The sequence below is a fragment of the Chanos chanos genome, chromosome 10 (genome assembly GCF_902362185.1).
Source record: "Chanos chanos chromosome 10, fChaCha1.1, whole genome shotgun sequence".
Taxonomy (NCBI): domain Eukaryota; kingdom Metazoa; phylum Chordata; class Actinopteri; order Gonorynchiformes; family Chanidae; genus Chanos; species Chanos chanos.
In genome coordinates, this window is record NC_044504.1 from 6,437,685 (window position 1) to 6,453,340 (window position 15,656).

Here is a 15,656-nt window from a genome sequence, read left to right on the forward strand (position 1 = left end):
AAAGAAGAAGAAGAAGAAGGACCCCCCCCCCCCTCTCATCCCAATCACTTTCCCTTTACCACACCCCCACTCCACCCAGGCCCACCTCATTCCAGAAAGCAGAGCCCTGCACGCCTCTCCAAAACGTTCCCCCGCAAATCCCCTTTATCCGCCTGCAGCCAGATGGGGCCATGGGAAGAATAGCCAGAGCCCAATGAGCGCCCATTCAATTTGTCCGGCCGTGTAAAGGAGCTTGTAAGCGCTTCCATTCTGGACCAGTGTTATAGTGGCCAGGGGAACGGGGAGCTGTGTTAAGACTTAATTACCTACTAATGGCTGTTGTAGGGACAAAGACTTCGCATAGACCCCCAACAACCTACACTCCCACTGAGCCACAGAGGGGGGGGGGGGGGGGTGTTGAAAGAGGAAGAGTGAGTGAGTGAGTGAGTGAGTGAGTGAGTGAGTGAAGGGAGGAGAAGGAGAGAGGAGAAGAAATGTGTTCTTATGGATGACATGATAGTTGGTTTGTGAAGGAGGTTTAAAATAAAGCTGGGGTAACCCGATTCTGTGTCGTAAGCTTGTACACACACACACACCACACGTGCAAACACATACACACACACACACACACGCACGCACACTTCCTGCAGTATGTACAGAATAAAAAGGAGAATGAGAAAGAAAAAAACGTGAGAGAGAAAGAAAATGTAGGGTTGGGTGCAGAACTGTTGAAGCAGTTCAAACATAGCTGTCGGAATCATCAGCCTGAGAGGGAAAATTCTCAGTTCTCACTCCTTTTTTTTTTTTGTCTCGCCCTTTTCTTTTACTTTCTTTTCTTTTCTTCTCTTTTTTTTATTTTGAAGGAAGATTAGCAGGATTAAGTGTGACTCACATATGCTCCCCCTCACCATTGGTATTCAACACAACACAGATCCAACTGCCACCCAGACGGGGAGAGAGAAAGAGAGAAAGAGAGAGAAGGAGAGCGAGAGAGGGCGAGAGAGAGACAGAAAAAGAGAGAGCAAGAGAGAGAGAGAGAGAGAGGGGGAGAGAGAGAGAGGAGTGCAGGAATAGGAAAAGGAGGCTACACAACAGGCAGAAAAATAAAAAGGTTTGTAAGTTCAAAGAGTGGTCAGAAAGTTTCAAAGTTTGGCAGCATGAGTCGTGATAACGCAAACTTATCTCGAGGTAAAACTATTTTTTTATCATGGGTCCCTCTCGATCGAACTATAAACTGTAGCTAACACGATTACTGTCAGCAGAGTCAGTAACAGCCAGTAAGCAAGCGGATGATGATCTAGGTCAATGCATCGTCAAAGATCCGTGATATAAGATTGAGTGCGGTCCAGGGTCTACGCTCACATGTGGATGTGCTCCAGTAAGATGAAGACCTGCGCCCATCCTTTCCAATGCAATTATGAACACATCACTAGGACAAGAGGTGTGTCTGGGGGGCCGAGGGGGGGGGGGTCTTCACAGACAATGCATGTTTGTTGAACAACAATAATCCATCTCCAATTACCCAAGTTTGGATGAAGGAGATGGCTACTGTCTGTTAAAAGCATATTCACGCTGTTCTGAAAGATGGCAAAACCGTTTAAAATGTTTAGCCAGACAACTTAATTATGATTGGAGTTTGTTGAAGTTGGGGTAACTGGTGCCAACAGGTACCTGTAATCTATCTCAAGTAAAATAGCTATGGTAGATACAAGTATGCCTTACTTACTAACAGGGCTGCTTTTCAGTGTCACTGTCATTTCCTACCACCCGCACTCAGGAGACAGTTCACTCGCACTTTATCTGTAACTTGTCTAGATCATTCTAGACCTTTCAGTATAATACATTTTGCTTACACATTCTAAACTACAAAATGAATGTTATGTTTTTTAGAATATGCAATTGTACATTTTCATGGGTTTTATGGGTAGTATAAGCAAAATATTACTGTATCTAATAAAATTGGGGTGTGTGTGTGTGTGTGTGTGTGTGTGTGTGTGTGTGTGTGTGTGTGTGTGTGTGATGAGACAGTCCCTCTTATTTTGGAGTTGAGGAAAGAGGAAAGAGAAGTCAATAAGAAATGGACTCCAACTAGTCAGTCATAACTCAAAGGAAAGAAATAAAAAAAATACTTCATAAGTTACTTGCATTCCCCCCAACCCCCCCCCCCCACACACACACACACACATAAACACACACACACACACACACACACACCATTATCTCATAAACTTAATGGAAGCACGCAAAGTTGTGAAAGCAAACAACAACGATTAGCACCTCTTCTCAGAGTCACTCACCCTCTCATCATCATTGCATTCGCCCCGAGGTGGCAAAAGCTTCCTAATCTTTGGCTCACCCAGAGACGTGCTCCGCGGTACAAATGAGCGTGGCAACCAGCTCGCTAATGCCGTTCTAGTTTTTGACGCTTAATTTTACGCACCTGAACTGCGAAGTTCATATGCGCCCTACCTTTTTAACTGCCAATCTTTCATTAGTGTTTGCCGCAACATTTTTGAGCAAAAAAAGAGCCAAAACACGGGGCAGCTAATAGGTAAATACTTAAGTGCTTCCTCCCAAAATCAATGCGCTTCTGAGTAGTTATCGAAACACAACATCAGCCACTGGCCAGTCAGCATGGGCTACCGTTGGGCCTTGTATCTGATAGTGTCGCGTCCTGCGCGGCGTTCCAGGCGCTTCCCTCATGCATTGGTTAACAATTTAATCTGATGGTCCTATAGCACGACACATTATTAAACTCACATAATTAGTCTGATACAAAAAAATCTCTCCAAGTGACTCTCTCTCTCTCTCTCCCTCTCTCGCTCGCTCTAATTGCTCCCAAGGCACATGTTATTCTGCATGTAACTTCTCTCTCTCTTCTCTATGTGTGTGTGTGTGAGAGAGAGAGAGAGAGAGACCTGCGGTGCATGCGTCCCTGGTGACATTTTAAATAATGATTTATACGGCAGGAGTAAACTGCAGAGCTGACAATAGTGGGAGCGCTGCTTTTGTCACTAACACTCTGCGCCATTTTAATCCAGACAGTCGCAGCATATATTACCATTTGTTACACTTAACAAGTAAGATTACTGGAATACATAATGAAAAAGACTGAACTCTGACTGATTATAACGCTGCTTCTCACCGACCCCGCCATTTTAAACCGCCTCATTAGCATAAGATTATTCAGCGCGAGTAAACAAGCAAACAGACGGCGCTGTCCGCACGGAAAACAACTAAACAACACAACAAGCAGGCGCACAGTAGTCCTGGCTATCCTAACGACCTTGATTTAGCTATGTTTATTTCTTTCTGTGGTTTATAAGTATGTGCGCCGGTGCAGCTGTTTCGGTCTACCTGTGGCTGCGCATGCGAGTAGTGGCAGCGAAGACTGCACTGACTTTTCTTAGACCTCATTTGTTCATTCACTGATTTCTGTGCTGTCGATTCCCCCTCTCCTTTCTGATCTATACACTGATATATCTTTCTTTTAATTTCTGATGCAGTTTCCTGCCTAAAAGCGCGCCCCCCTTTGCTATGCTGAAAATACTGAGATGCGCGCAAATTATTTGAGCGCGCAAATTAATTAAATCGATTGTACTACAACAAAAGGAACTGACTGTTATACCCAACCTATTTCTCACAGAGGCATTAAGACACAAAAACGCCTGCCTCGTACACACTAATGTCAGATCTAAAAAAGTTTAAAAAGTCATTTTAAGGAGTTTATTTACACCGCCTTTCAACCAAGTGGCGAAAGAATGATATTATTGTTATTACTATTGTTGTTGTTGTTGTTGTTATCCATAATCATAATTGTTATTATTCGTTTATTGTTTTGGGGGGGGGGGGGGTTGTCGAATCTTTAATTTCGTTTTTTTCTCTTGTTTTTTCGGCACTAAGGATAGGCTATAGCAAAATCTATCCAACAAATTGAATGCGCGCTCTCTCTCTCTCTCTCTCTCTCTCACACACACACACACATACACACACGCACACACACAAACATCTTCTGCGTCTTGTGTACAGTACCCGACAGAGGACTAAACTGCTGCTCGTCCATATTGGCCTAATTGAAATGTTGCAGATCATAACCGTTGAAAACAATTTCGCACGCTTCATTTATTAACGTTTCAAAAACACTTTAACGGCTGAAATCATGGGCTCGCGCCGTCAGCTGTTAGGCGCCCGCAGAGGTCGCAGGGTTAAAACAATAAGCGTCGCCAAGAACTCAAAACCGCAATCAGCGCATTAACTGGGCGCGCTCCGTGTGTGTGTGCGAGTGTGTGTGTGTGTGTACGTGTTCGTGTGTGAAAAGAGAAACGAGAAGGAGAGAGCAAGTTACAGCTAAGGAAAATGCAATATTCAAAACACATTACACCCAGATACTTGGAATTCCACTTTTGCAACCAGTGACCGAAGAAATTTGGAACAGTGCAGCATTTCACATGAATGAAAAGTGAGTAGATATACAAATGAAAAAAGCGTCTCATCTGAATAGTTTGGTTCATAGGACCTCACATAACTATTATTATTATTGTTGCTGTTATTGTTATTGTTGTTGTTGTTGTACCTGCTTTTATATTGTTGTGCTTTATTATTGTTGTTAATTCACATTTATTTTTATATATTAACCCCGCCATCATGTGAAAACTTTATTTTTACGCACTAAATTGGTGTACTGAAAGCTGCTATGTGTCGTCTCGTTTTTCGCTTTTTCAACCGGATTACTGCATATTTTGTCATTTTCGTCTGTATGTCAACTGAACTTCTCTCAGCTATGAACCTATTAATTACATTTCTCACTGCCTGCACAACCTGCCAATCTGACGGCCCGTAATTTAAACCTACCAGAGCTCTGTAAGGCTGCCATATGCGGAGTGTGTCTAATTCACTTAATGAAGCTTCAGTTTCTTTGTAATGACATCAGATTTTAAGACCCCCTCGCCTCTGTCCACCCCTCCTCTCTCTCCAGTTCGCAGGGAGCCTATTGGTTCCTGACAGACTGTCGGAGGAGTAATGTCATTGTCCCGTTGACTTGCCCCCGTGTGGCGGGGGTCCAGTATAAAACGCTCGCGTCATTCCCGGGCGTGCCAAACACGCTGTCACGACTTATCTGGAATAACAAGTGAATTTACACGGCGACACTCGCACTGCTTTACACTTGCCCTCGGTAAGTTCAGAAAGTAATCTTTGTCAATACGAGTCAAGCTTGTGTCAAATGTTTTCTTCGCTGTTGCCCATTTTTGGATTACATTGGTAGCTAGAAAGTAAAACCGAAACTTCCTAAATGTTTTTACTGCAAACTTTTACGCACAGGACATACACATCGATCTATTCAACACAGTATTTCGCTGTCGCCTTAGTGATAGTATAACTTATTACACAAATTTATCTCTATTTGTATTGATCGAAACTATTGCTGTTTGATTGAGCACAAGTTTCATAAGTAGCCTAACAGTGACTTCTTTTTTCGCAGAATAGACCTTAGCCTTACTGAGGAAAAATACATTGAGCCGAAAACCATGGACTCCGATACCAGCAGAGTGTCCAGTCGACCCTCCTCTCCCGAAGGGGACGAGATTTTCCTTTCTGCTGTTAAAAAGTCCGGAGGGTTCTCCGCTGCTGTTTCGTCAACGCAGAGTGACTCATCTCCCGAGCTCGGCACGGACCTGAGGGGTATTTCGAGTGTTGACGGGGACGCTCTCACAATGAAGATGCTCTCCAAGAAGGATCGGAAGCTGCTGTCAGAGTCCGAGCTGCAAACCATTCGCCTTAAGATCAACAGTCGCGAGAGGAAGCGCATGCACGACCTCAACATTGCCATGGACGGCCTTCGCGAGGTGATGCCCTACGCTCACGGGCCCTCGGTGCGTAAACTTTCCAAAATAGCCACTTTGCTCCTCGCGCGCAACTATATCCTGATGCTCAGCAACTCGCTGGAGGAGATGAAGCGGCTCGTGAGCGAAATCTACGGCGGTGGGAGCAGCGGTCACCACGCAGGGTTTCATCCGTCTGCCTGCGGTACGCTGACTCACGCAACGGCTCCGTTACCAGGTCACCCCTCTGTCTCCCACGCTTCTCACCCAGTGCATCACCCATTGCTCCCGCCCGCAGTCTCCACAGCCGCCACGCTCAGCGCCCCTGGCCTTTCAGCCGTAGCGTCAGTGAGACCACATCACGGACTCCTCAAGGCACCATCCTCCGGCACCGGTCCACTTGGATCGGGCTTTCAACACTGGGGTGCGGGAATGCCGTGTCCGTGTAGCATGTGCCAGGTTCCACCACCTCACGTGTCTGGCATGAGCTCTGTCAGCATGCCCCGGCTCGCGAGCGACTCAAAGTGACTTAGAAACTCTTTCTGGCGAAAAAGAAAGTTGAAGAAAAAACTTCCTGGAAAGAAAGGGAGAAAAGTGAACCGTTGGTTTGATACCAACTCATAGACTTAATCGTTATGTGTTTCATCGACGTGTCTGGAACATTCACCTCGCATGGAGAGATAAAGACTCACAGTGAAATACAACGGATCAGCCACTAATATAGAATGTTCTAACATTTTGCGTAGTTCAGTTTACTTCCCTACAAAGCATATGATCTTTCTGCCATCAGCATACATTTGTGTCTCAGATTTAATTATAGTCATCATGTTTCCTCCTCCAGACTCACTGAAAAGGAACGAACGTATTGTGAAATAGTGAAGGAGTAGGCCTAACGAATTTCTTGTCTTTTTCGGGCACCGTAAAAATAAGAACTTCGGAGTACACAATATAAGAAACGGGCTGTTGGCACTGGCATGCTTAATGTTTGTTTAGATATCTTTTAATCTGGACAACTGAGGGACCGATAATATGTAAATATGTAGAGAGTGTTTGTACAGTATGAGAAAAAGAGATTTTATATTAGAATTTCCCGCTTCTACTTGGGGTTTTTCAGATTCATATTCGTTAGCGCACTGTCTTAGACAAATTGCACCTGTCGTTTTCTGTTCGTTCTCTCTCTCTCTCTCTCTCTCTCTCTCTTTCTGTCCTCAAGAACATTTCATTTACAGATATCAATGTGATTTTATCTGCTAATTTACATTTTCTTTCTTTCTTTCTTTCTTTCTTTCTTTCTTTCTTTCTTTCCATAACTCATTTGCCAACCATCCCATGACACTGCCCGGAGAATGATCACCTCTTTTATTTTTATAAAAAAGTGTTAAATGATATTTATTTACATAATTTCGATGTGACTGCACATTAATGAGCGATGCAGATGTTGGGATTTTAAATGTCAAATAAAAATATGTAAACAAATGCTTTTTTTCCTTCGTTGTTTCTAGCACAAGTGAGTGTTCTTGATCAAAAAATTGTCCCCTGATAAGTTTTTAGTTTTGTCTGGAATAAAAAAAAATATTTTACGTAAGTCTATAAAACTGAAACAAAATATACAACATACTGTTATAAAGTTACACATAAAGTTCTCCGCTTATGGATTAAGTAATTTTTGTTAAAAATCGGTTTTACTTTACTTTACATTGCGCTTCTTTTGACAGGTTTTACAACTTTCTTGTAAAACCTCCTCATTAAGGGGATTAACACTCATGTTAGAAAACTAAGGCAAGTGCACTGGTTTATATTGCCACTGGTTCCCGATAGGTGTAGTTAATCCAATGCTTTATGATCGCTTAGAGGCAGGAAACACATTAAAATTCTGAGTGACGTTGTCTCATTTTATTTTCTGCTTTGGAAGTGCATGAAAAACGACCATTCACATAAGTTTAACAAAGATGCTGAGTCGAGCCGTCTTAAATAAATAAACCATAGCCGTTTTTAAGATCAATATTCGAATGTTAACACATGATTATCTCGCATTAAATGCGCCTTTATCTTTGTGGAACTTACCGGTTAGTGGTCCCACTCAAAATAAGCTTATCGTCATATCTTAAAGAGGGTTTGTCAAAATTAAACAGGCAGTACCATCATTCATGAGTAGCAACCGTTCATTGCTTAATATATTTTTAAACAAACAGATACTTGTTCCTTTTAAACGGAATTATGATTCACAGACAATGGCCGCACTGTCTGGCGCTAGCTGTATTTATTGTATAATGGAACAAACACAGCTTCAGTTGAACAAATCTGTTCAACTGAGACTCGACTAAAGAAAACCACTGTTCAGTTTTATTTTTTATTTTCATTATTCTTATTTCGATAAATACGTCCATAATCTAATTTATTTTAAAAAATCAAATAAAAAACTCTTCTTCAGTTGTTTCATTTTATTAAAATTATTTTGACAATTAATCATGAACAGAAAATTATATGGATAAGAATCTTATTCTTTAAAATCAGCAGACACACGGAAAATTACTTTTCAAACGAATGGCCGAATGCTAAATCAAATTGAGACTACATTTTAGCAGAATCGAATCGGTTTCATTGACTTCAAAAGAAAGTTGTCTCAAATTATTTGTAACCACAGTCCAGAATCGAGAACGCATCATAAATTCAAAATCAAAGAACTGACTGGTTATTTTCAATAACCAGTTATTTAGCATGTATTTTCACGTTTTAAATGATCACCATAACCATAAATTAGATTTTATCGCCAATTCAAACAGCTCACAGCATGACAATAAGTAGGCTATTAAAAATTTACATAAAACTAAGCCCTAGGAACATAAAGGAACGAAGATAAAGTTTGTTGTAAAATAAGAGTTAAGATTTTAAACTGAATTCCCGTAGCATATTTCTACATTAGCAATTTATGTTGCAGTGGATAACAAAAACGATCAAAACAAAAGAGAAAAACAACAAAGAAAGACAAAGAGAAATGATTAATTAAGAACTTCAAAAACTTTCCAAAAAAAAGTGCGTGTTTACTCATAGCTTGGACGATTTTAGTAAAACGTTTACGCTCCGATAAATTTTAAAGTATTAAATAGTTGTTTATTTCCCCGTAAATTTTTTTGTAGCCTTTCGCTCTGTAACAAAATGCAAAGCAAAGGAAGGAACCAAGTCAAACCGTTGACGAACCCTATTGTCATGATGATGGAAAAATGTCGTGACTTTTAAAGGGAGGAAAGTGTGACTGTCATTCGTTTGTAAGTTTGTCCTTCGAAGTGTCTAGGTGACATTGCGTTTTGGCACTGGTCAGCATCTCTCCGTTTGTCCCCTTTCGCTCGGCGAATACCCTTTTCTGTCAAAACCAGTCCTCGCTGAATTATTTAGGCACGTGTCCAATCGCGAGCCCACGTAGATTTGTTTATTAACTTTGATGAAGCGCGTTCGCTTTTGATGAGCAGAAGAAAACCGCGCGTGTCATGTCGTTGTGTTGATTTTTGAGGGCGCAGGACAGGAGGGGCATTTAGTCGGGAGTCATAAAACGCATTTATGAATTCTCGAGGTATGCAAAATACGCGAACAAACGCCGAGCAAGACATGCGATGTGAGAGAATAAATTGATAGAGAGAATAAATAAATGAGTATAGATTGAATACATAACTAAACGACAGCAGCTGGATGGCAGATTGCTCTGTCTGCTACAATGTTTCCCAAAGCCTTTTAGATCTGAAACGATCTGGAATGAACCTGGTCTTTGAATATTCATACGGCTCGTTTGTTTATTTTCTCTCTGTTTAACAATTGAATACATTATTTCTGCGCGACTGTAAGACGTAGAAAGTTCTGAAAGATTACTAGGACATTGCTCTGGTGTAGTGAAAAGCGTAGAAGTCGGGCCTTCTGTGACTGCGAGAGGTTGTGAAGTAGGCCCTACCATCGAATAAAAAAGGTCTGAGACCATGAATTAGAGGAAAAGAGAAGGGCTAAGAGTGGAGAGAGATCATTCCTCATGGTTTATGAGCACTTCAGTTTTTACAGCTTTTGGTTTCTCCCTTTTAGAGAGGAACACTTTCTCCTTGCAACAGGTGTGTAGGTGTGTATGAACGTAGTAGTTAGTGCGCGCGCGTGCGTGTGTGAGAGAGAGCGAGAGATGAACAAGTAGGCTTGTTTAAGCATCATCTCTCCGTCCTGAGCGAAGGTAAACCCGTTTCGTTATTGTTTTCCCAATGCCCTGAACGTTTTGGGATAGAATTAACAAAAGAGAAACGTTAACTCAAACAGGAATACATATTCATTACATCCTTACATACTGATAACTTTTAGAAAAGGGGTGGTATCAACGCACTCTTGAAAGGTGTAAACACTCCATATGTGTGTGTTCTGCATTTGACACCAGATTGAGTTAAATGGAAGCGAACAGGCTGCTAAATGTCGTGTCTCCCTTTTCAAACATCTGCTTGTTAGCAATCTTCGCCCGCCTAGCCCATTTGCTCGACGTAAAATGCAATTACTCCGAAAGGTAATGAGAATTACACACTATCACATTTCCAAATTAATCACCCAACCCCTCCCTAGATAGACCCACCTATCGCCGATGCCCCACCTTAACAAGCAGTCTCTCTCTCTCTCTCTCTCTCTGTCTCTCTCACTCCGCCGACTCCCAGACAGCGAGTTAACAGCCGTTAATAGGCCGCTGCTAATTAACCAGCCCCACGCATGGATAAACACTGACAAGCGAGTCGGCCTTCCAGATCAAAAGTGCATGTCGTTCGGCTATTAAAAAGTCGCGGGGAAAATGGCTTTTATGGGATAAACGGGGGAGAGAGAGAGAGAGAGAGAGAGAGAGAGAGAGAGCGTAACCTGTAAATACGGAATTATGTAAGTAGCCTATGACGTTAGGGTCATTCTGAAGGAGAGGTGGTGATTCGACACTACTGAACGTTTCCAGCTGAATTATAATGTGAATAAACTAGTTGCGTTGGGCCTGATTGAAGAACTTTACTGTGGTAATTGTAAATTCCGGGGGCCTTAGCCTTCTATAGAAACGTAAGCGGTGTAACAAATTGTTTTGTAGCGTAAAGAGATTGCTAAGAGTGAGGATCTCTCTCTCTCTCTCTCTCTCTCTCTCCTTCTTCCTCTCCTTCTCCGCATATCAGTGTAAACACACTGACATACACACAAACCTATGTACCAGAATATATGAGACAAACTAACTGAATATCTGTAGAAAAAGAAAAAACTCCAAGAGCCATGAAACAGTTGTCAGCTGTCTCTCAATTTTCTTTTCTTCAAACCTCAAACCTCTGATGTGTATTTATGCATTTGTATGTGTGTGGGTGTATTAATCCAGAGATTAGCATCATTCTCTTAGATTTCTAACCATCACCAGTGGCAACAGACTAATCTAATCCCTTATTTTACTAGTTGTGTTGTTTACAGTTTGAATATTCATGGTGCAGGGTGTGTGTGTGTGTGTGTGTGTATGTCTACTACACTTACATTTCAAACCATTTTTAAATCCCTCCTGCTCTACTGGCCAGATGTAGGGCTTTTCAGATGCTGTGCGCTCTGTTGGCTCAGAGGATTAGGGTAAGTCTGAAAAAAATGCATCAAAGGTGGTGTAAAAAGTAGAATAGGAGAGAAAGAGAAAACAAACAAATAAACAAAAAAGTGCTTCTGTAGCGATGCCATAGCAATAGGAGACAATAAGTAACACTTTAGAATGAGTCTGTGTTTGTGTTTGTGTGTGTGCGTGCGTGTGTGTGTGTGTGTGTGTGAGAGAGAGAGAGAGAGAGAGAGAGAGAGGGTGGCCATATGAGATAACTCTTCCCTGGAGACTAAAGTTTATCTTTCTCTCTGTCATCTGTTCATCCTAACACCAAGCACACAGTGACTAGAGCTTTTAAATACATCCAGCTGACAAAGTAAGACTTGAAAACACATCAGACAGAAAGTTGACGGATTCACCGCACTGGGTACTGATGACTCTGAAAGATCAGTTAGTGCTGATGTTAGACAGTAAACTAAGAAAAAAAATTCAATAATGAGTTAAATGCTGATGTAATCACTTTGCTTTAATCCATTTCTGAACTGTGAATTATGTGAATAATTATTGGAACTTAAACTTGATGCAGCATTTGTAAGATATGTAAAATATGTAACACGCATAAAATCCATACTGTATATATGTGTGTGTGTGTGTGTGTATACACACACACACACACGCACACACTGTGAAGTTGATTCGCGATAACAGTTAAGAGAGGAAAAGGCCATTTGAACAGAGAAACTGTGTGTGTGTGTGTGTGTGTGTGTTCGCTTGCTGAGCAGAAGGAGGTTTGTGTACCCAGAAGTCCATGATCTGGGGTTGATGGACTCTCTTATAGGGTGGATCAGGACGATTGCTGAAAGAGACACAGAAACAAAGACCAGTGGACAGAAGAAATACAGAGAAACAAGAGAGGGGAGAGGGAGAAAGAAAGAAAAAAAGAAAGACAGAATGAAAGAAAGAGAAAGAGCTGCACATTGAGAGAGCCCAAGCGGTTAAAGAAAGAGAAGATAATCCAGTCAGAGGGGTGAACTCTTGGATATTCATGACTGGCCGGGTGTGGACGCAGTGTGAAAGAGGGACACGGCCTGGCCAGGGATTTAACATCAAAGAGGAGCCACGGGGAACCCAAGTGTGTGTGTGTGGGTGTGTGTGTGTGTGTGTGTGTCTGTGTCTGTGTGTTTGTCTGTGTGTGTTTTAGACGCCTGTTTGTAGCTGTCCAGAGGACACCATTCAGAATGGCAATGATCTGATCAGTGCTTGTGAACCCCTCACCCAACTCTGTTTCAAATAACTGAGAATGAATGTGTTTATGTGTGTGTGTGTGTGTGTGTGTGTGTGTGCGCACGTGTGCGTGCGAACATGCTAAATGTTGGGTCTAAATACCTCTGCTGTTGAGAAACAATACCATTCTGAATTTATCTCTACCTGTTCTGTTTTTTTTCCTCTATTGACCTTACTGAGTGTGTGCACACAAACGTACACATGCATACATTGCTAACAATCCACCATCTAAATGAAGAGTGAGTGTGAGTGTGTGTGGAAGAGAGAGAGAAAGAGAGAGAGAGAAAGAAAGAGAGACAGGTGTTGATGGATGACTTGGTGATAGATGGGCTGTGCTCTCTCTTCATTCTGGTCTTTGGCTCACTCCACTCCTCTGTTTTGTCATTTATCTTCATGCGTCTCAGAGCGTTTGACAAGCGTCTGAGAATCAGTTCCTCATCAGACACATCCCGGCTCAAAAGAGGAGAGTTAACGCAACTCCCCATCCAACATGTTACTGACAACATGTTAAACTTAACTTAACATGTTAAACTTAAACTTAACTTAAACATGTTACTGCCATCCAACATGTTACTGCCATCACGGTCACTTTCACACAAACACCAACAAAAACGGCATCAGAATCTCACTAGAAATCAAAAGTACACTCTTCAGTGAATCTGAGGGTTTGGTTGTGTTTTTGAAACAGGTTACCAAATTTGGCCCAAATTTTAGGTTTTCTGATATGTACAACAATCTCTGTGCAACATGTATAACCCATGAACGTCCAGTGGATACATTTGTTAAATTTGTATGTGTTTTTACATAGTTTAATATTTCAGATTTCTGTAAAACAAACTGGAATTTATAGACTTCTGTCAGCATAGCTTTGATTCTGTTTTTTTAAAACTGCATGTTTCTTCCAGCATGTATTTAATGTTGTATTTTAAACAGGTAACAGAAACTCCACCGTGAGTGGTTCCCAAGTTTTTCCTCATTCACGTGAATGTAAATTCTAAAAGAACATTCAGAATAATCGAATGATTCATGCAAACTCCTTTCACGGCTTGCGATTATTAAGGGTGTCGTTGTAACTGACCCCCGCTGCGGAAATCTTTTCCCGTTTTTTTTTTTGTTTTGTTTTTTTTTGTTTTTTTTTTATTAAACTTGGCAGTGGGCGTTTTGTGTTTCCAATTTTTTTGTTTCCGTTTCTGGATTATTCTTTTCATCAAAGCTGCATTCTTGGTCCGCGCTGTGTTCTGTTTCTGTTCAGTTCCTCTTTCTGTCACTTCTCTCATCAGTTAGCAGCTCTCTTTTTTTCTTCCTCCGCTGTTGGGCGTGTCGACTCATCCATCATATCACATGAACCTTCACTCTGCCTTTGGCCCTCTAACCTGCCCTCTCGTCCCTTTACACACACACACACACAGACACACGCACGCACACACACACGCATTAAGCAGACATACCATGAACCTGGCCCATCCAAGCACAAGTACCACACTAAGACACACGCTAACATAACTTAGGCTCGGGGGTCAAAAAGCCCTCTCGGCTGGCTGGAAAAAGAGAACTAGAAAACTACAGGAGAGGACAAGACGTGATTCAGTTGTGAGTTGAAAAAGAGAGTGTGAGAAAAGCGTTGTTGACTGTTTTCTGGTGCGTGAGACGGTACAGTGGGTGATAGACCATACTTCATAAGACAGACACAGAGTGAAGAGGGATAAGAGAAAGCATACTGTAGCAAATCATGTGTCAGACAACATTTGGAAGCGAGCTGCTCTCTTCTGTTTTTTGCAGGTGCAAGCAATTGAAATCAGAAATAATATGACACACACAGCAGCTGCCAGTAGGACAAATGTGACAGCTATAATCAGTGTAACCATAGCCTATCTGTCCGTGTGTGTGTGTGTGTGTGTGTGTGTGGTGTGTGTGTGTGTGTGTGTGGAGTTTGTGTGTGTGTGGAGTTTGTGAACTCATCTGTGGGATTTTTTGACATCAGACAAAAGATACTCCATTACTCTCCAATTCTCTCCTTCTCTCTCTGTCTCTGTCTCTGTGTCTGTCTCTGTTTGTCCCTGTCTCTCTCTCTCCATCTTTCCCTAGCTGCCTAAGCTGAAACCATCTGATCGCTCCCCGAGCGCTTCACAGACCAACCTTTCGCAGAGCATGCTGGGAGCTACAATGAGCAGCCTTCAGCCGATTGGTCACACCCTATTAACAGCTTGTAATCTTCTCATATTCGCCAGTCCACAGGCCCCAGTGTGTCTTCATGGTCTTCAGTGGCTTTCAACACACACACACACACACACACACACACGTGCACAGCCCTTAACCACACTTCTTTTGAAACATTCTAACTACGTAACACAATCCACTCTACTCACTGACCGAGGCTGGAGACCGTGGGCTGTCTTCGCACCTGTTTAGCCTCAGGGAAGAAAACATAAATAAATATCAACAGAGGGAATGTAATTGTTGACATCTGTTTAATTTCTCATTAGAGATGTCCATTGTTTGGGCCTCTTTTGGAAAACAGAGGGGGCTCACGTGGTGGTAATGAGACAGTTCCGCTGTTCCGGCAACGGTATGGCATCAAGGTAGCTGAAGTCTGGTAAGCCGTCGGGGCGAAACGTCGCACCGGGCAGTCGCCAGACGCTCGGAACGTGGACAGTCTGCTTATGAATATGGAAAAAAAAGCCTCTCTGCATTCTAGAGTCACTCTTTTTCTTTTATTATTTTTGACCTTCTGAATCAAACAAAAGCATTGCCATCTTTAACAAGCTGTCCGGTTTCCGTGCCTTGCTGAATTTCTTTGCGAGAAAAAAATGCATTTTCCCGTCTGTTTGTGTCAGGTAATTATGTTGAAAAGTGTGGGTCTGCAGCGTGAGTTTCTGCTGCTGCTGTTTGTTTGTTTGTTTGTTTGTTTGTTTGTATCTTTCACTTATGTAAATGTCGTGCAGCTCCCATGTTCAAGATTTTATCTATCTATCTATCTATCTATCTATCTATCTATCTATCTATCTATCTATCTATCTATC

At 42.0% G+C, this 15,656-nt stretch overlaps 1 protein-coding gene across 1 annotated transcript; it reads left to right on the forward strand.

Annotated features, from left to right (window-relative positions):
- The first annotated feature begins 5,504 nt into the window (after positions 1–5,504).
- olig2 (oligodendrocyte lineage transcription factor 2) lies at positions 5,505–6,326 on the forward strand. Its single transcript, XM_030787205.1, has one exon. The coding sequence runs from the start codon at positions 5,505–5,507 to the stop codon at positions 6,324–6,326; it is 822 nt and encodes a 273-aa protein (XP_030643065.1).
- The last annotated feature ends 9,330 nt before the right edge of the window (positions 6,327–15,656 follow it).